Source organism: Acinonyx jubatus, chromosome B4 (assembly GCF_027475565.1).
Source record: "Acinonyx jubatus isolate Ajub_Pintada_27869175 chromosome B4, VMU_Ajub_asm_v1.0, whole genome shotgun sequence".
Taxonomy (NCBI): domain Eukaryota; kingdom Metazoa; phylum Chordata; class Mammalia; order Carnivora; family Felidae; genus Acinonyx; species Acinonyx jubatus.
In genome coordinates this window covers 127,897,713-127,918,120 of record NC_069387.1, presented here as the reverse complement: position 1 = coordinate 127,918,120, position 20,408 = coordinate 127,897,713, and the positions used below count along the sequence as shown (strand labels likewise).

General features: G+C 58.7%; 1 protein-coding gene across 1 annotated transcript in view; it reads left to right on the top strand.

Annotated features, from left to right (window-relative positions):
- The window catches only part of MYH9 (myosin heavy chain 9), a 92,062-nt gene extending 75,187 nt beyond the window's left edge, over positions 1 to 16,875 (top strand). The window contains exons 24-41 of the mRNA XM_027070854.2: positions 442 to 565; positions 2,504 to 2,675; positions 3,414 to 3,626; positions 4,003 to 4,147; positions 5,448 to 5,654; positions 5,789 to 5,893; positions 6,144 to 6,296; positions 7,351 to 7,599; positions 8,645 to 8,857; positions 8,976 to 9,188; positions 9,472 to 9,633; positions 11,312 to 11,440; positions 12,434 to 12,522; positions 12,613 to 12,736; positions 13,005 to 13,213; positions 13,680 to 13,788; positions 13,892 to 14,064; positions 15,288 to 16,875. Coding sequence (XP_026926655.2) covers positions 442 to 565; positions 2,504 to 2,675; positions 3,414 to 3,626; positions 4,003 to 4,147; positions 5,448 to 5,654; positions 5,789 to 5,893; positions 6,144 to 6,296; positions 7,351 to 7,599; positions 8,645 to 8,857; positions 8,976 to 9,188; positions 9,472 to 9,633; positions 11,312 to 11,440; positions 12,434 to 12,522; positions 12,613 to 12,736; positions 13,005 to 13,213; positions 13,680 to 13,788; positions 13,892 to 14,064; positions 15,288 to 15,405 — 2,907 coding nt within the window. The 3' untranslated portion in view covers positions 15,406 to 16,875. The remainder of the gene's footprint in view (positions 1 to 441; positions 566 to 2,503; positions 2,676 to 3,413; positions 3,627 to 4,002; positions 4,148 to 5,447; positions 5,655 to 5,788; positions 5,894 to 6,143; positions 6,297 to 7,350; positions 7,600 to 8,644; positions 8,858 to 8,975; positions 9,189 to 9,471; positions 9,634 to 11,311; positions 11,441 to 12,433; positions 12,523 to 12,612; positions 12,737 to 13,004; positions 13,214 to 13,679; positions 13,789 to 13,891; positions 14,065 to 15,287) is intronic.
- The last annotated feature ends 3,533 nt before the right edge of the window (positions 16,876 to 20,408 follow it).

Below are 20,408 nucleotides of genomic sequence, written 5' to 3'. Positions count from 1 at the left end.
CCCTAGCGGTGGCCACACAGCAGAAAGCCAGGACAGCAGCTGGGGCTGTGTGGGAACACAAGTAAGGGGGGGGTGGGTCACGGCCCACCTAGTGGATGAGTGTGGGGCACAGAGAGGGCGGTGTCACTGTGTGTGAATCCCCTTGGCGATGCTAGCTGCCACCTGGACGCCGTTCTAACCCAAGCCCAGAGGGGTGACACAGGCCCAGGAAGGCCTTGGGCACCCACGTTTGTAGACCCTAAGGAAGCTTATCCGGCTCTTTCACAGGCGCTGGTGACCTTTCAAAATTATCCTCTGATCCAAGAACTCCTAGTGAATCAAGTAGTTAAGGCCCGCCCCTTCGTCCAATTCTAAATCGCCGGGCGAGTCATAATTGGAAGGAGAGCTGAAGCGTTCTGTGCTCAACTAACTTTAAGCTCTGACCCTCCCTCGTCCCCGCAGGAAAAGAAGCTTCTGGAAGACAGAATAGCGGAATTTACCACCAACCTCATGGAAGAGGAGGAGAAATCCAAGAGCCTTGCCAAACTCAAGAACAAACACGAGGCGATGATCACCGACCTGGAAGGTGAGAGGGCGGTGGGCGGGAGCTGACGGACCCGGGGACCAGGCCCCCCACCTCCAGGGCCAGCCTGGGCCTCACTCTTGTGCTGGTCGCACGTTCGTGTGTGCAGGCAGGCTCGCAGTCTGCAACTCCCAGCCGCCGCTCTGAAAGCCTAGGAACAACTCTGTCTCTACGGGAGCCTGGGCCTCCAGGCACTGGCTGGGCTGGGGAGGGGTGTCCCCAACGTGAGGAGCTCTCGAGAGAACGAGTCGGCGTCTCTCCGTTGTCGTGTGCCGTGAGCTGCACAAGACTGCCTTCCTACGAGGTTCTGGGTGCGACCCTCGCTCTGCCACTTTACCAGCTGTGTCATCCTGTCGGCCTCGTTTCTCTTCCCACCAAGGGGGACACGGTGAACGGGCGGCCATGGGGACTGAACTCAACCACACAGAGACACGCTGTGTATGCTCTGCTGAACAGGTGCCATGAGAGGCCGTTGCTTGACGTGGGGCAGGGTGACAATCGTGCCTTTGCCTCCCTGGGTCCCTGGAGGAGGACAGGGTAGATAGAACACAGGTCTGTGTCTGTCTGCGGACTTCTCACCCCTGCGTCTGGAGAGGCATGGACGGCAGAGGGAGAGGGGAGAGGGTACCATGGGGGTGCTGTGAGCTTGTGCCAGAAACCCCAGCTCCCTTGGTGGAGACACAGGGCAGCCCGGCCTGTCTGGGGCGCTTGTTGATGCCCCCTGGACATAGGGCCCACACCAGCCAGGTTGACCTGCAGGAGGGCTTTCCCGGCCCCCCCGGCCCCGTCACATTTGTATGGGATGAGGCGAGTCAGACCGGCAAGGGGAAGCGAGGTGCTGACAGAGGTCTCCCCCCACGGACTCCCTGCCTCGGCCTGGAACAGTCTGAAACACTCAGCCATCCAGGTGTAGGAGGGTACAGCCCCCAGGGCAGGTGCACACAGAAAGGGTCTGGTTAGTTTGACACTGCTGAGTGTTAACAAAGATGTGGAGCAGTCCAAACACACACACACACACACACACACACACACACACACACACACACACGGCTGGTGGGAGCATAAACTGGTAGGCGGCCTTGATCCATCTGGCGTTGCCTGGTGAGGTAGAAGCTTCACGTGCCCACAACCAACCCAACGTTCCTGGCCCTGTGCGCTGGGGGTCCCGGGCAGGAGCGCTCCCGGCAGCACCATTCTGGGGGCACACAGGGAACAAACCCCGAATGCCCGTCAGTTGTAGGACAAATAGACTAGCTGTGGTTATGTTCACATAACGGAACGTTCTACTGGTCCATGTGGATCCATTGCAGTGACACTTCGCTTGCCAAATCTCAAGGTCACGATATCGAGTGACAAAGGCAAGTCGAGGAATAAAAGTCGCTAACCCTTAGTGAGCACTGACCCTGGGCTAGGAGCTGTCTTAAGTGTAGAGACTGACACTCACGAGCCTTGCAATGTAATGAGGCAGATTGTCTTGTTGTCCTTACTATTCGGATGACACGTGACAAAGCTGAGGGATTACCTGAGTGACGTCCTAGTGGAAATTGTAAAGCCAGACATTGGACCGTGAATCCCATATACTGACTGTAAACTTCATATAGGACGTTCCCATGTAATTTAGGTTCATGAAAAATTAAACATTTTTTAGGGACACAGATGTGGTATAGCCTTAAAAACAAGGGAACTGTGAACACAGTCTTCAGGGAGAGTAGGTCCCCAGTGGGGAGGTCAGCAGGGTCGGGGGTGGGGGGGGCCTGGACCTGGCAGCTCGCGGTGTCTTCATCCAGGCGTTGGGTACGAGTGTCTGTGTGTGGTGATCCTTTAAGGGTCACGTATGGTACGGAACAAAAACTCAGTATTTTATGTAAAAATGGAAAACAAAGACGGAAAAATCAGCAGGCGCTGAGGGCTGTGTCGGGTCTCCCCGTGCTTCCTCCCCAGAGCGCCTCCGGAGGGAGGAGAAGCAGCGTCAGGAGCTGGAGAAGACCCGCCGGAAGCTGGAGGGAGACTCCACCGACCTCAACGACCAGATCGCCGAGCTGCAGGCCCAGATCGCCGAGCTCAAGATGCAGCTGGCCAAGAAAGAGGAGGAGCTACAGGCCGCACTGGCCAGGTGAGGGCAGCGACCCCCCCCCCCCCCCCCCACCGCGCCTCCCAACCCTGTCACCTTGGAGCCACTGCATCAAGACCTCTCCTGTCCGCTAAAAGTTACGAGTGTGGCCTCTAAAAGTCATCTGCTACGTCACACAACCACCACAGGCCTTCCCTTTCTTGCATTTTAAACTTACTGGCTACAGGCGTGCTTTAAAAAAAAAAAAAAAAGCTTTGTTTTACAGCAGTTTTAGATTCACAACAAAATTGAGCAGAAGGTGCACAGAAATCCCATAGGCCCCTCCTCCCATGGCCTCCCCCACCGTCACGTCCCAGGCCAGGGTGGCACATTTGTTCCAATTCATGGAACCTGCACTGACATGGGATTATCCCTCACAGATTGTCTACGGCAACCTTCGTGTTTTTACTCAGTTGCTGTCATGACGGGCTGTAACATTTTATTCCCTTTTCAAGTGTTTTCGTTTTAACACTTAATCTTTATTTATTTTTATGTTTGGAGCATTGAGTTATGTTTCGAAAATGAAGTGATTCTTCTGTGAGGTTTTCTAGGTCTCAAAGTGGTTTTGCTCCTAAACCTGCTGGAAGCTCCCGATGTTGTTTTTGCGGAGAGGAGCGCCTAAGAGCCATGGTTATGACTTCCAGAAGCGGCTTCCGCTGCTCCTCTCCAAAGCCTCTTCTGCAGACCCTGCTCCCCGAGGCAGAAGGGACCTCCTCCTGATGTCCGTGGTCTCTTTGGCAGAGTGGAGGAGGAAGCCACCCAGAAGAACATGGCCCTGAAGAAGATTCGGGAGCTGGAATCACAGATTTCTGAACTCCAGGAAGACCTGGAATCTGAGCGAGCTTCCAGGAATAAAGCTGAGAAGCAGAAGCGGGACCTCGGGGAGGAGCTGGAGGCTCTGAAAACGGAACTGGAGGACACTCTGGACTCCACGGCAGCCCAGCAGGAGCTCAGGTCTGCCACGAGGCCAAGGAGCCGAGTCACTGGGGGCGGGGGCGGGTGGCAGGGAGAGGGAGGCCGGGAAGGGGGGCGGGCGGCACTAGAAGGCAGAGAGGATAATGCCCCCTCGGCAGCTCCTCCCTAGGGTGTTGAAAAATCTGGCTTGCAGTTCGGGTGAGGCTAGGGCGGGCTTTAAGGCTGAAAGGGCACGGATTTCTCTACAAAGTAGGACCGCGAGCCCGGGCTGGAGGGTGCACAGCCGAGGAAGGAGGCGCCTGGGCAGCAAGGCTGGGCGGCCGCTGCCCCTTGCCGGCATATCTGCAACCAGGGAAAAAGAGCCCCGGGTGGCATGCCCAGGCCTGGCCTCCATCCTGAGGGTGCTTCTCTCCAGGTCCAAACGTGAACAGGAAGTGAATATTCTGAAGAAGACCCTCGAGGAAGAGGCCAAGACCCACGAGGCGCAGATCCAGGAGATGAGGCAGAAGCACTCACAGGCTGTGGAAGAGCTGGCTGAGCAGCTTGAGCAGACGAAGCGAGTGCGTGGGTGGTGCCAGGCTGCTGGCGAGGGCCAATCCGAGACTGAGGGCGGTGCCGGGCTGCTGGCGGGGGCCAATCCGAGGCTGAGGGCGGTGCCGGGCTGCTGGCGGGGGCCAATCCGAGGCTGAGGGCGGTGCCGGGCTGCTGGCGGGGGCCAATCCGAGGCTGAGGGCGGTGCCGGGCTGCTGGTGGGGACCAATCTGCGACTGAGGGCGGTGCCGGGGTGCTGCCCAGGGAGGCCATCCTGGAGGCCCGCTGCCACTCGCTAGGGCCGAGCCTGCAGAGGAGAGCCTGCTTGCCTCAGTTTCCCCATGTGTAACGATAGTCTGTCTCATGCAAATACATGACGGGTGGGGCTGACGGCGCGTAGAACAGGTGAACAATAAGGGGTCAGTAAGTTGTTCAAAAATTAGCATCATGGGTATTTTGTTCAGGATCCCATCAGGCCAGAAAGCCTCAAGGGATTGGAGTGGCCTGGTGCTGAAGCCTTAAGGTTTTCTGTGCAGCACCTTCAGCTGTCAGCTGGATCTTGGTGGGAAGCCCTGGGCTGCTCACCGCGCTAGTCTTGGGCAGGTGGCTGGGCCAGGCAGTTTCTCTAGACACGTTCTGAGTGCTGTGGCTCCCAGTGCCAAGCCACTCTTCCCGGCGGCCTGAGAATATTCTGAGGCCTGCGTGTTGTTCTCAGAAGCACGCCGTGTCCACCGGCCTCCCTTCTGGGGGAGCCTTTCCCTGCCCTTCAGTTTTTCTCACCTGACACGCCTTCAAGTTCATACAGCTCCCCTCGAACTTGTCTGTGACCCTGCAGCCAGCTCAGCGCAAAGTAGAATGGCGTGTGCAGTTGAGTCTGTAAACGCCACTCTTGTATCTTTTAGAAGATGTTTACGTTATTACCTGGAAGATCAAATTTCAAAGAGGCTTTACTGGAAGCCTGACTCTGAGCAGTTATAATTTCCCTCATCTTATGATAACGTCGCCAAAGTCATGGTAGATGAGCCGTGAAAACACCTCACAATTGAACGTCCCCTCTGCCCGGTGAGGGAGGCTGGCAGGGATCGTTCCAGAGGGGAGGGCACGTGCCAAACACCCCGTCTAGCTGAGCGACGAGGATGGACCGGGCCTGGCTTTCTGAGCCCACACCTCTTGGCCGCACGCCATCCCCTGAACTTGGCCCGTGTCTTTGCTGCAGAGGCGGCAGGTTCTGTCTCTGGACCTGGTGGTTCCCCCGGTGCCGTTAGGAAGACCAGCCTCACGCCGGGGCACCGACGCCCCTTGGCACATCTTTGCCTTTGTCCCCACCAGGTGAAAGCCAACCTGGAGAAGGCGAAGCAGACCCTGGAGAACGAGCGAGGGGAGCTGGCCAACGAGGTGAAGGCCCTGCTGCAGGGCAAAGGGGACTCCGAGCATAAGCGGAAGAAAGTGGAGGCCCAGCTGCAGGAGCTGCAGGTGAAGTTCACCGAGGGAGAGCGAGTGCGCACGGAGCTGGCCGACAAGGTCACCAAGCTGCAGGTGAGGCCTCCGCTGGGACCCGGGCCTGGGCAGGGGTGCCTTCGACAGCAGCTCAGGTCCACCTTGGCCTGAGAGCCGAGGTGGGGCCAGGGCAGTCACAGTCCCTGTCCCTTGTCTCTTCCGTCCCCGTGCAGGTTGAGCTGGACAACGTGACCGGTCTCCTCACCCAGTCCGACAGCAAGTCCAGCAAACTCACCAAGGACTTCTCTGCTCTGGAGTCACAGCTGCAGGACACACAGGTAAGGATGGCGGCCGGTCCCTGCCCCAGACCTTTCCTGGAAGGACGCTGAGCCCCTGCGGCATCGGCTGCCCCGGTTCATCTGATGAGCCGCCCTCCCCTGTATCCACGGGGTCTCTGGGTCCTCCTGGCGCCCCCAGCTGTCCCCCGAATCAGAGGGACCGGCTCCTCCATCCTGTCGAGGGTGTGGGCCCGGGAGGCTCTGACTCGGCGCCTCCTGAGCCCCTGCCCCCCGCTCGTCCTTGGTGTAGGAGCTGCTGCAGGAGGAGAACCGGCAGAAGCTGGGCCTGAGCACCAAGCTGAAGCAGATGGAAGATGAGAAGAACTCCTTCAAGGAGCAGCTGGAAGAGGAGGAGGAGGCCAAGCGGAACCTGGAGAAGCAGATCGCCACCCTCCACGCCCAGGTTCAGTGCCGACTCCCCCTCCATGCCCCAGGCCGCACGGATGACCCAGGGAAACTGGCTGGATTCTGCAGGCTTGGGGGGGTGGGGGGAGGGGTGGTTTCCGGCGGGGCACCCGCCTGCACATTTGGACCCTCAGGCCCGTCCGGAGCCAGGCACCCTCCCCGGCCCGAGCTCCTAGCCAGGGGTACCCAGGCAGAATTCAGGGATCCCTGAACTTGGCTAGAGGCGACGTCACATCTGTCTGGCCACCAATCTGGCTGATGTTTAGTGTTTTCTTCCGTTAGGAATACAGGCAGTAAGCCATGACCGCAGCGGTGCTGGGGTTCCATAGAAACTGCCGGTCACCGCGTCGGAGCTGAGGCGGGGCTTTGGGGGTGTCCTCGTGCTCCCCGCCACTTCAGGAGCTGGTATTAGACGTGCTACTAGGGCAGCACGTCGGTTACTGTATCACGGCTTAAAAAAGCAGCCGGTAACCGCATTTTTCCGTATCGGTTTGCTTGGTGATCCTATACGTCTTATGCGTATTAAAGCATCGTTCTAAGAAGGACGCCATAGTTTTTTTCTAGACCATCAAAGCGCCCGCAACCAAGACTAGGTCAAGAGCCCTGTTCTACATCCCGTCTTGGGACTTCAGTGTGCTGGGTCAGGAGACCCGCCCCACCTCCTCGGGGTGGGCCCAGAGCCCGTGTGACAGTCTGGGTGGGAGTAGCTGTCACGTACGGGGCGGCAGCTGTGTCTCCCGGAGCAGGGAGGGGCTGTGGGACGGGTGTCTGTGGCACTCCTGCCTCCCGCAGACTGTGTCCGTGGGGAGAGGCCGATGGAGGAGCCTCCCCTCTGGTCCGTCTCTGTAAAATAAGGCTTGGTGTTCGTCACGACTGGGAGGCCTCCCCCTGGCCTGCCCACTCTAGGCAGAGGCCCTCTGCGGAAACCCCGTTTCTCTCGCCCCGGTGGAAGAGGGGCGTCCCCGTGCCTGGGCCTCCGTCCATGAGGTAGCAGGCAAGCCGCCGTCCTGGGCACGGGGTGGCTACCTCCCTAAGTCTGTGCTCCCGTCCAGATGACGGACGTGAAGAAGAAAATGGAGGACGGCGTGGGGTGCCTGGAGATAGCGGAGGAAGCCAAGAGGAAGCTCCAGAAGGACCTAGAGGGGCTGAGCCAGCGCTACGAGGAGAAGGCGGCCGCCTATGACAAGCTGGAGAAGACGAAGACGCGGCTACAGCAGGAGCTGGATGACCTGCTCGTGGACCTGGATCACCAGCGCCAGACCGCCTCCAACCTGGAGAAGAAGCAGAAGAAGTTCGACCAGGTATGTGCCGCACAGCATGGCCTTGCGTGCGAGGGCCTCAGTGGTCCCCCTCGGGGAGGGTGTCTCTTCCCCTTTCTGGTTCCTTACATCTTTTAAATGGCCTATGATGAGCCCTTTTTACAACGAGTGGGGATGTTTTTTCTTTTTAAGTAAACTCTGCCCCCGACGTGGGGCTCGAACTCATGATCCCAAGATCAAGAGTCACATGTCTTACCAACTGAGCCAGCCGGGTGCCCCTGTCGTTTAGGGTTTTTATTTATGTGTCGTATCTCTGTCTCCTTCCAAATACTCTAAGGCAGCTTACAGAGACACGGACGGTGGGATAGGATAGAAAAACATTAAGTCCGGCATCGGCCCAACCGGCCGGGTACGGCCCTGCACTTGTTGCCGTGGGCAAAAGTGCGTTAGACCTTGCCACGTTCCCTCACGTGCCGGTGTCTCCGGCTGCTTTCGTGGTTTCACAGAGTCCTGCAGCGTCTCATGCATTCATTGTCTGGCCCTTTAAGGAGCGGGTCGGGGACAAAGAGGTGTTGGGGCAGAGGGAACAGGAAGGTGGGGAAATAAGGTCTGGCCGTGGGTGGGCCCACGTGGAGGGTGGACACCGGAAACTTGAACTTGCCCAGGCATCCTTCATGAGGGGCACAGGTGGGACCTGGGCCTCTCAGCAGCCAGACCGACATCCTTTTTAGGGGAAGCACCGACCGGTTGTTAAGGAGAGCAGAGCCTTTTCTGCTTCTGAGCGGGGAAGGTGTCCCGTGGGTTCCCACGGAAGGGGCACCATGGGACTTGCAGGACCACGATTAGTAAATGGTCAATGCTGCAAGCAGACTTCAGAGCGCACCGGCAGAGGTGATCTCTGCCCGGCTCTGGTTCCAAGGACACCCCGCACGGCACGCGCCACGCTCAGAAGCGGTGGCCTGTGCCTGCTCTTCGCGGTCCCCTCCCCTCGGACCAGCGCCTGGGGCCCTCATCCCCCAAGGAGTTTGGGTCCGCGTGCTTTGCCCGCCTGAGGTCCACACGCTCACGGTAACCACCTCTCCCCCAGCTGCTGGCCGAGGAGAAGACCATCTCTGCCAAGTACGCGGAGGAGCGCGACCGGGCGGAGGCGGAGGCCCGGGAGAAGGAGACCAAGGCGCTGTCGCTGGCCCGGGCCCTGGAGGAGGCCGTGGAGCAGAAGGCAGAGCTGGAGCGGCTCAACAAGCAGTTCCGCACAGAGATGGAGGACCTCATGAGTTCCAAGGACGACGTCGGCAAGAGCGTGAGCACCGAGCTGGTGGCCGGCCTGTGGTGGCGGGGGGGGAGGGGCTGAGCGGACACCGAGGCCAGAGGCCTCATCCCTCCGCTTCTGATGTGGTCCCCTTGGGGCGGGGAGGCAGGTCCACGAGCTGGAGAAGTCCAAGCGGGCCCTGGAGCAGCAGGTGGAGGAGATGAAGACCCAGCTGGAGGAGCTGGAGGACGAGCTGCAGGCCACCGAGGACGCCAAGCTGCGGCTCGAGGTCAACCTGCAGGCCATGAAGGCCCAGTTCGAGCGGGACCTGCAGGGCCGCGACGAGCAGAGCGAGGAGAAGAAGAAGCAGCTGGTCAGACAGGTGCGGACGGCCCTCCCACTGCCCTTGCCCCGGGCAGAGGTGGCCAGGGGCGCCCCCCTCGCCCCCCAGTGTCCGGTCGGCTTCCTTTCTCCTTCCTCTCCCCGGGCTGTCTTGGGCTCCTTGTCCACCCCTCCCACGTCCTTGCGCCCCAGCCCTCTGTCACCGGGGTCAGGGACCCTCTCGGTCAGTAATCGTCCTTGGCCCCAAGTAGCCCCCCCAGGCACGGAGTGGAGCAGGGCTTGGGGGCTGGTGCAGCTGCCCGAACCGCCCTCCCGTCCCCCAGGTGCGGGAGGTGGAGGCAGAGCTGGAGGACGAGAAGAAGCAGCGCTCGATGGCGGTGGCCGCTCGGAAGAAGCTGGAGATGGACCTGAAAGACCTGGAGGCCCACGTCGACTCAGCCAACAAGAACCGGGACGAGGCCATCAAGCAGCTGCGGAAGCTGCAGGTGAGGTCAGGCCGGGCCACGCTGGGCGCGGCTGCCCCCGCGGCTCTGGCCTCGCAGGGGTCTGGGACACTAGTGGGGCACTGCTGAGTGCCGAGGGGCACCGCCTTCCCCTCTCTGAGGAAGGACCCGCGTGCCCTTAGCCCCATCTCACGGGTGGGGACTCAGACCCAGGGGTCAAGTGGAAGCAAAACAGAAGCAAACTTGCATTAAGATCGTAGGCTTTGCGCCCATTAAACAAAGAAACCCACGTAAACCTGGAAACTCAATGACATTAGGAAAGTAGTCACCTGGTGGCAGATTTCCAGAGTAAACCAGATCTGGCCCGCGTAACCACCCAATCCAGCCTTGGGGGACAGCGATGGAAGGTTCCGACCTGAGCACGGAACCCTACATGCAGCACAGAGCACAGAACACATACTTGGAGAGTTCTCACCAGTGATTAAAGTTCACAAGTTTTACTCGCTTACATGTTTTTAATTTTAATTTTATTCAAAAAATTTTTTAATGTTTATTTTTGAGAGAGAGAGAGAGAGGGAGACACAGAATCTGAAGCATGCTCCCAGGCTCTGAGCTGTCAGCACAGAGCCCGATGTGGGGCTCAAACTCACAAACTGGGAGATCATGACCTGAGCCAAAGTCGGACGCTTAACTGACTGAGCCAGCTGGGCGCCCCTTAATTTTATTCTTACGATAAATTCAGTGTGGTTAACGTACAGAGTTATGTTAGTTTCAGGTATATGATATAGTGATTGAGCACTTCTGTATGTGACTCAGTGTTGATCAAGATAAGTGTTAAAGAGGGGCGCCTGGGTGGCTCAGTCGGTTGGGCGTCCGACTTCAGCTCAGGTCACGATCTCGCGGTTTGTGGGTTCGAGCCCCGCATCGGTCTCTGTGCTGACAGCTTGGAGCCTGGAGCCTGCTTCGGATTCTGTGTCTCCTTCTCTCTCTGCCCCTCCCCCGCTCAAGCTTTGTTTCTGTCTCTCTCAAAAATAAACGTTAAAAAAAAAAAATTAAAAAAAATAAGTGTTAAAGGTAATAAATCGTAAAAAACATCCTTGAGAAGCCACATCACACCCAGAAAACCAGCAACAGGAAGACCAAATTCGGTGTCGGTGGGCGAGGTCGTAGGGCCCAGATGCTCTCGTTGCTGGTGGTGGTTCCACCTGGTACCATCTGGCCTGGAGAATCCCAATTTGGGATTTATCTGCAGAAAGGGGAAAAGAAAACAGAAAAAAGACAAAACAAAACTCTATTTGACCAAGATCTTTAGAGTTTAAATCACAGGAGAAGAACAGAGGAAATGGGTTTCTACCTCTGGCCGGGGCTGACCTGGCAGGTGGGCGTTGACCTAGAGCGGTGGGTGGCACGCGGGGACAGCTCCAGAGCGCCCGACTCGAGTCCACAGGAAGTCGTGGAAGGCGAAACCCAGACAGCAGCTCGAACTAATGTGTAACCAGTGACTAACACTGCCAAAACCATGCCCTGTAACCTTAGTGGTCACGAAAGTGTAAAAAGGACACAGGGTAAAGAGACATTTGTCCTTATCGCTGTTGAGTTGGTTAAATACGGCGTCAGGCCGAGAACCAGCCTCCGGTGCCTGTGGGTAGGGTGTCCGTGCGCGGGGTGGGGGGGCTGGCAGCTGTGGCGGTGGGTGCCAAGCCTCCTTTGCCCCCCACAGGCCCAGATGAAGGACTACATACGGGAGCTGGAAGACACGCGCACCTCCCGCGAGGAGATCCTGGCACAGGCCAAGGAGAACGAGAAGAAGCTAAAGAGTATGGAGGCTGAGATGATCCAGCTGCAGGAGGTGGGCAGGCCGCGAGGATGGCACTCGGGGGGCACTCGGGGGGTCGCTGCCCTCTGGCCAGCAGGGGGCAGCGGAGGGCCTCCGTCCAGCCAGCCTGGACACCGCCCCCCCCCCCCCCCCCCCCGGCCCCGGGCGCTGCTGGCCAGGAACTAGCCCAACTCCGGCAGTTGGGGGGGGGGGGGGGGGGGTTGCTTTATGAAGGAAATCCCCGAGGGGTTTCGTTAAGCAGCAAGGCTCCCTCCTGTGAGTAAAACGTGTGTGTGAATTAAATTGTCACCATTTGGGGCCAGCTCCCTTGCATGAGATGAGGCTTGGTGGTAATCGTCGCCTCCTGGTGGGAGTTGGCACCTGGAAGGAGGGTCCTTCTCCAGCGCTGGTGCGCGGCATGCCCCCCACCTGCCAGCCTTGTTGGTCACACGTGAGGGGCATATTGTGAAAACCTTCCGGCGGCCCTAGGCAGTCTCCTGTACCGTGAGCCGACTGGCTGCCCGGTGCCCCTACCCGGGCCCGGTGTCCAGTCTCACCTGAGGGCTGTGCTCTCCTGCCTGGGCCTGGGCTGATCCCTCCCTCTGAGGTCACGTTGGGTCTCTGTTGAGGCTTTCAGAGCTCCCATGCTCTCACCCTAATTAAATCCCTGCCTTATCCCCCCGACTTCCGGTCTCCCCAGAACACAGAGGAACCAGCATATCCGTTAGGGCAGGATGGTTTTTTATTTCCATCCCCAGCATATGGCTTGGTTCCTAACACTTACACGTAGGGGCTTTGCAAACATGTGGTGCCTAAGCTATGGTCTGAGAGGAAGGAATCAGCCCTGTGAGTTAGAGGGGCTCATGAGGAAGGGCTTCGTGGAAGAGGCAGGCCTGGGGGGGTGGGGGGGTCGAGAGGAAGGGACAGGATTCCGGGAGCGTGGCGCTTGCAGAGTACCAGGAAAGGGGGGGGGCTCTCGGGGCTCTGGGCCGCCCCGGGGGGTCACCGTCTGGGTCCCCGTGGCAGGAACTGGCAGCTGCCGAGCGTGTGAAGCGCCAGGCCCAGCAGGAGCGGGACGAGCTGGCCGACGAGATTGCCAACAGCAGCGGCAAAGGGTGAGCCGTGGCATGGCGTGTTCGGCTGGGGGCTGGGGGCGTCCCGCCTCTGGGACAGGCCCCTTCTCACTCCTCCCTGCCCTCGCCCAGAGCCCTGGCCTTGGAGGAGAAGCGGCGCCTGGAGGCCCGCATCGCCCAGCTGGAGGAGGAGCTGGAGGAGGAGCAGGGCAACACGGAGCTGGTGAACGACCGGCTGAAGAAGGCGAACCTGCAGGTGGGCGGGGGCCGGGGCTGCGCGGGCATTCCTTCCAGACAAGGCTCCGCTCCTCCCAGACGGCGGCTGGCGGAAGCCGAGCGCTTGCGGTGCTTAGGGGAGCACGTCCTGGACCCTGGCTCTGGAGGAGCTCCCTTTCCTGGGAAGACCCAGAGCTTGCCGGCCCCAGGGCTGGTGTTATCAGGGGCCCCTCGGGACCCAGCGGCCTCACGTGTGCCCCAGCCAGGGTCCCCAGCCTTCCTCGGGTCACCGGCCCTCCTTCCCGCAGATCGACCAGATCAACACCGACCTGAACCTCGAGCGCAGCCACGCCCAGAAAAACGAGAATGCGCGGCAGCAGCTGGAGCGCCAGAACAAGGAGCTCAAGGTCAAGTTGCAGGAGATGGAGGGCACTGTCAAGTCCAAATACAAGGCTTCCATCGCCGCCCTCGAGGCCAAGATCGCACAGCTGGAGGAGCAGCTGGACAACGAGACCAAGTAGGTGCCCCTGCTCGGCTCCTGCAGCGACCCGCGGGGGCCTCACGGGGCCGGGGTCGGAGCCTGAGGGCCACCTCCACGGCGGGGGTTTTGACAGCTGTCTGGGGGCTGACTCAGACCCAGGTGGGGGTTCCTGTGGGCTCAGCGAGACTGAGGCTTCTTTGGAGGTACTGGGGGGGGGGTCACACTGGGCCCCACATCTCAATTCCCCTTTACTGGCTCCACATCTGCTCTTTGGACTATGTCACCTCCCTCCCTGAGCCTGTTTCCTCATCTGTGAAAGGGGGCTGGTCACGGCACCTCCCTTAGGGGACCTGGGGTGTTCGGTGGAGGTGGCCCGCCTCGGCCTCAGGGCCTCCCTGGGGAGGAAATGCCCACGAGGCCCCAGAACAGGTTGTCCAGCTGGTGGCGTGTGGCTGGACCCTCGAAGGGAGGGTCCCTGAGCCGCCGCGTCTGTGCCTCGCAGGGAGCGCCAGGCGGCCTGCAAGCAGGTGCGTCGGGCCGAGAAGAAGCTCAAGGACGTGTTGCTGCAGGTGGATGACGAGCGGAGGAACGCCGAGCAGTTCAAGGACCAGGTGCGTTTGCGCGCGGGGCCGCCCGGGTCGTGGCTGGTGAGGGGTCCCCCGGCCTCCCGCATCAGAGCCCCTAACCGGGGCCACCGGCCACACGTCTCTGCAGGCTGACAAGGCATCCACCCGCCTGAAGCAGCTCAAGCGGCAGCTGGAGGAGGCGGAGGAGGAGGCCCAGCGGGCCAACGCCTCCCGCCGGAAACTGCAGCGTGAGCTGGAAGACGCCACCGAGACGGCCGACGCCATGAACCGCGAGGTCAGCTCCCTCAAGAACAAGCTCAGGTGAGCCCGGCCCCCTCGACACCCTTCCTTCTCCTCCCGAAAGTCAGTGCGCTCCGAAGAGCGCGTTTCACCAAATTCGGCTCCTAGAAACTGGTTCCATTCATCAACTAGATGTCCGTGGGCAAGGCGCCCTGTGCTCCGTGCTGGCCCTGGGCCGGCTCTGCCCCCTGGGCCGCTGCCCGGCCTTTTGAGTAAACCGTGAAACTGGGTAATTCGTTCCCATCTCATCTGAAAAATCTGTTCACGTGGCTGCTCTAAACGCGACGAGGATGTTTCCGTGCTGCGTTTTTTGCATTAGAAGTTGCTGGAAGTGACCGGGCACATCCCCGGCCGTGCTAGGTGCCTTGTAAACGTTTGCTGAGTGAGTCCCGGTGCCCAGTCACAAGGCCTGTGCCCACAAGGATGGCTGCCTTGCGTTTCTCGAGGAGCGTTTCCGTTCAAGAAGTATCAGATGAGTCTTTCCCCCAGGTCTCACTTCTTATCTCCTTTTTTTTTTATTTAATTTTTAAATTTTAACTTTTTTTAAGAAAAACTTAATGTTTATTTATCTTTGAGAGAGAGAAGGAGAGCGCAAACAAGAAAAGGGCAGAGAGGGAAAGAGACACAGAATCGGAAGCAGGCTCCAGGCTCCCAGCTGTCTGCATAGAGCCCAACGCAGGGCTCGAACCCACGAACTGTGAGACCATAACCTCAGCCGAAGTCAGAGGCTCAATCAACTGAGCCATCCAGGAGCCCCTCTCGTTGCTTTTATGCCTAAAGAAGATTAAGACGTGGTTGAGCGTCTGACTTCGCCTGGAGCCTGCTTCTCTCTCTCAAAAAGAAATCAATGTTAAAAAACGTGAAACAGCGACGAGAGCAGATGTTCTAGCCAGGACTTAGTATTTTCTTGCACGTGATGGGAAGAGGGTGTTGGTATCTGTGTACCGTGTGGAGTTATTCTGTATCTCTTGGTTACACCCGTGTGCTCGAAGTTTGAGCGAAGGGTGGCATTTTGCAGAAGGTGCCTCTGCTTCTGGGCGTTCTCCCTCTCGATCAGTCCCAACTTGCTGACGTTTGTCTTCACCAGTGTCTCGGGTTAAAGCGGGAGGCTGTGTTCCCGAGGCTCCGTGTTACTTCTCCCCGTGCGATGTTGGGGCCTGGGGTCCCTCTAAAGCGCTTTGAAATGTGTGAGCTGAACTCAGTCACCCTGGCCGGCCCTGCTGACCCTGTGCCTCTGCCCCCAGGCGAGGAGACCTGCCGTTTGTCGTGCCCCGCCGGATGGCCCGGAAAGGTGCTGGTGACTGCTCGGACGAGGAGGTGGACGGCAAAGCCGACGGGGCCGAGGCCAAAGCTGCCGAGTAACCTCTCCTCCTGCTGCCCGAGACGGACGGACCGACCGGCAGACGACTCCGCCTCCCCTTCCTAGCCCCCGCAGCACCCCCTCCGCCTTCTTGGGACTGCTGTGATCGTGACCTCCCCACCCCATCCCACCAGGCCAGGGGACCTCAGGCCTGCACCCCACCCCCTGCCCACCCCCCAGGCCTTTTTGAGGGCGTTTGGCTTCCTCTGCTGCAGCCGCCTCCTGCTCCCCTCCCGCCCCCCAGAATCTGATACCAAAGAGTCAGAGTCTTGGGCCCCTGGCCTGGGAACAGAGCAACCAGCAGGATCTTTGGCCCTCTCTTGCCGAAAAGCACAAGATGGTGAGGCAAGGCGGGCAGGCCACCGGGGACGGGCAAGAGAGTTTTCTACGAATCTATTTTTCTCCAGACTAAGAAGTTTTGATAGCTCGACACCCCAGCAGAGTTGTCACCTTCCCCCTCCTCCGCCACCAGCTCCCCCTCCTTCTTTGCTGTTGGCAATCACACACGGTGACCTCACACCCTCCGGCCCGTCGGCCCCCCACTCCCGTGGGCCCTGGGCGATCGGGCAGGAGCAGGCCCAGGGATGCCACCTCTGTGCAGGGCACAGAATGCGGGGGGGTGGGGGGGCGGGGAAGGAGGGTCGTTCCTCCCCACCCCCTCTGGGCAGCGCCACTGTCCTCTTCCTGATTCTACAGCGTCTCAAGTGCAATGACGGCCCCCCTCCCTCCTTTGCCGAGGGCAGCCTGCCCCCTGCCACAGCGAGGCTGTGGGGCCAAGCAGACCGGGCCCAGGGGCCAAGCTGGAAAGGCCCGCAGTGGCTTCTCCCAACATTCTTGGGGACCAAATATATTTAATGGTTAAGGGACTTGTCCCAAGTCTGACAGCCAGAGCATTCATTGCAAAGGGCCAGTGGCCCTCCCGTGATCTCATACCTACTCTAGGACTGGGGCCCGAGGGTAGATTATCTGCAGCATTGACTGAGTACGGTTTGAATCTCTGCCATCCGCACAGATGTTTTTGAAAGGAAAAAAAAAAAAAGTTTTCTTTTTTTTTCCCCTTCTTATAATAAATGATACAATTCCAAGTCTTTATCACTGCCTCTCCTTTGGAACCACGTTTAGAAGAGAATAGTTTGTCCTGCGCTGGTCTACACTGGCTGCTGAATTAATTCACCTGTGTTCCTGTTTTGTATATGCTGCATTTAGACTTACTTATGGCAAAGAAGGCATTTTTTTTTTTAAAGGAAACAAACTCAACAAATCATGAAGATACACGAAAGCTACATATGCCTAAAAAGCTCTGAATTCAGGTCCCAGTTGCTGTCACAAAGGAGTGAACGGAGCTCCCAGCCCCACCCCTTTTTTATATAATAAAAGTGCCTTAGCATGCGTTACGGCTGTCACCACTACAGTTAGCTGGTTTACAGATGTTTTCCACTGAGCGTCACAATAAAGAGTACCACGTGCTACGAGCCATGTGTCTGCCGGTGTCTTGTCTTGCCAGAGCGGGTGGCCTGGAAGGGACTGTGCTTTGCTTCCGCAGCGGGCACCTACTTGCGCATCTTCTAGAAGCTTCCGGTAGCTCAGCATGGCGGAGGCTGGGCCAGTGGCCAGGGTCTCCTAGAAACCTCAGTCCGCTTCCGTTATTGAGTACCGACTGTGTGCTTGACTGGGGACAGGGACACAGACCGGGATGCTAAGTTCCAGGAGCTTCCGGAGTCATCAGACGAAGCAAAGCCTGCCCTGTGGGGGGTTCATCCCAAGTTGTGTATAAGCAGGACCCAGGGAGGCGGTGACTGGGCCTGCGTGTGTCAGCGCGGGAGACTCCACGGGACTGCTGGGGACCGCTGAAGCTCTCCTCTGCTCATTGGTTCATTCGTTCTTTTAACATAGGCTGAGCACAACCCCGGCCCCCTGCTGGGCACCTGGAGGGCAGTGAGAACAAGAGGGAGGGAGGGGGAGAAGGCCTTCCTTAGAGAAGGGCCATGGCACCCACCCCCTTGGTCAGCGTTGCGGACCCAAGTGGCTGCCCCGCCCGCCAGCGTCCCGGGACCTCTGTTTGGCCACCTCGGTTGCTAAGGAAGGCTGTGAGCTTCCAGCGAGGACACTCGCAGGCCCGGCAGATGACAGAGCTGGGGGCGGGGGGGAGGGGGCGCCACCCAAGGGCTGGGGGTGCTTTTCCTCCTTTTAGCTCTGCCCTTTCCTGGGGGGTTCCAGGGGAGAGCTTGCCTCTCTGGCTCCAGGCGTCCCTCCAATCTCTGCCTCTGCCTGGGCCCTCCCCCCAGCTCCCTGTCGTCTCTCCTCTGTGTCTCTTGTGAGGACACTAGCCATCGGATTTAGGGCCCGCCCGGACAACCTGCGACGATCTCAAGATCTTTAACTTAGAGGATTTGCAGAGACCTAAGGTCTTTCCACATAAAGTCACGGTTAGGGGTTGCAGAGATTAGGTCATGGACACATCTTTTGAGGGGACTGCCCCCCCCCACTCAACCCCCTGCAGCTACTCAGCAAATACCGGTTCTCCCCTCTGAGATCCGTGACTTGGCTGCACTTTGCGCAGGGGTAGTGCTGGACGGGGTCCCCACCTCTGCCCACAAGGGCTGGGCAGTCCTGGGGTTGCCTGACCCGCCCACCAGGCAGAGGGGGAAGGAGGTTCACAGAGTGCACTTTGGAAAAGGACAAGGAGGGAGTAAAGAAAGACAGGGGCAGAGGCGAGGGAGCCGTGCCCAGGACTCTCCCTGCAGAAGAGCAAAGCGATGTGGAAGGGCCACTGGCTCCTGGAGGTGGGACCTCCACACGTGGGGGTTCCGCGGGGGATCCCGGCACAGCGGAAGGAGGTTGGGAGGGGCCTCCGAGGTCCTGTCCCTCCTTTAGAGACCGATTATTCAGCCACAGAAAGTTAAGAGCTATTTATATAGGCAGCAACCCGGATGGAGCTCCAGGGCATCACTCTGGGTGAATTGTTCGTAGGCTGGCCTTGAAGGGTTACACGCTGTACGAATCCGCTTGTGAAATATTCTCATAAGGCCCAAATTATGGAGGTGGGCAGCAGATCGGCGGTCGCCAGGAGTTAGGGACGTCCTGAGGTGTCACCCTCAAGGGTCGGTCCTGTGGAGTGCCCCAGCAGCAACAGAAGGGTCTCGAGTGTTGCGATGGTCACCTGAACTGGACCGGTGGTAACACGTCGCAGGACCATCTTTATGTCTAAAACGAGCGTGTGCGGGAACGAGTGAAATTTGAGTGAGATCTGCCAGCTAGTTCGTGGAGCTAGGGTCCGTTTGCTGGCCTTGACAATGACTGCGGTTACGTGAGCTGTCCTCATCGGGGAAAGTTGGGTGTAAGGGACACGGGACCGTGCTTTTTTGTCTTGTGAGTCTGTGGTTGTTTTCCTTTTGAAGTCTGTGACTAGGGGCGCCTGGGTGGCTCAGTCGGTTAAGCGTCCGACTTCGGCTCAGGTCACGATCTCGTGGTCCGTGAGTTCGAGCCCCGCGTCGGGCTCTGGGCTGACGGCTCAGAGCCTGGAGCCCGCTTCGGGTTCTGTGCCTCCCTCTCTCTCTTCCCCTCCTCCACCTGCGTTCTGTCGCTCTCTCTCAAAAATAAACATTACATAAAGGAAATATCAGTTCTTATTAACTGAGCACCTACTGTGTGCTGAGCGCCATCCCTATTTTGCCTCTCGTCGCCCCCTCAGCACCCCTGTCAGGTACGTACTCTTCCCCAAAGCAAGGAAACTGAGTCGCAGCGAAAATCGGGGAGGCAAATTCAGGCAGGGCTGCGCAGCGTCCCCACAGTGTGCGCAGGTCACGGATGGGAGACCTGGACACGCCCGAGTCTGGGCCACGGCGCGCTGATGGAAGCAGGCCAGGGCCGCCTTCCTGACCCCCTGGAGGCGGGGCACTAGGTCAGGAGCCCGTGATGCCAAGTGGCAGCCGCCCTGCGTCATCGGGGGCTCAGACTGCCGGGCTCGCCCCCCTCCCCCACCAGCTGAGCGCTGAGACCGGGCAGCAAGATCTCGCGGTACGTGAAGTCTCGTGGACTTATCTCGAGCCAACAGGGAGAGTTTAGGGCCGGAAAGTACATTTCTGGAATACTTGAGGGTTTTAAGGATTTCTCTCCCTCTGGGCTGCCAGCCTTAAAAATCCAAAAGTTCTTTCACCCGCGAAATGACTTCCTTCGGGAACAGCAGAGGAATCGCCCTTCGGGACAGACCATGGCGAACCACACGCGAGTCTGGAGAGACAAAGGGAAGGCGGCTTTTCCTAACCGTCGGGAGGACGCTGGGGAGGGTTGCTCTGAATGCGAGTTCAGCGGGGAAGAAGAAGAGTTCAAGGGTGTTGGCCGGGTGTGTCTGGGCAGGGAGGGAGCCTCCCCCTGTTTCTTAAAAGCAGAGGACGAAATTCCTACCTGGAGAGTGTCCTCCCTCGTCCAGATGATGCTGATCTTTCTTCTTCCTGCTGGTGCCACAGGCTGCGTGGAGAGGGGGCCGCAGAGAGCGCCCCCTGCAGGGCCCGCCCCCCCTTTTCTCCGGGGAAAGGGCAGGAGCCAGAAAAGAAAACAAGAAACCAGAGCAGGGAGGCCGCCCCACTTCTTGAGCAAATCATCTCGCCCATCTGAACCATAGTTTTCTGCGAGGCAAGGAGAAGAAAGGTTTTCATCGCAGGGCTCCTGTAGCGAATACCGTCCTGGGTGGAGATGCCTTGCCAAGCTTATAAAGGGATCAGGCGCCCATGCATTACTCTCTTCCACGAAGGTGGGGCTTTTAAGGATTCATTCCTTTCGCTGGTTTGTTTTTTGTTTCATTTTACGTGTAGTCAAGTCTGGTTAATATACAGTGTTATATTCGTTCCAGGTGTCCGATGTGATTCGACAATTCACTGCATTTCTCAGGACTCATCAAGGTAACTATACTCTTATTTCTTGCTTTAAAAAAAAATTTTTTTTTACATTTATTTATTTTTGAGAGACAGAGCACAAGTGGGGGAGGGGCAGAGAGAGAGAGGGAGGC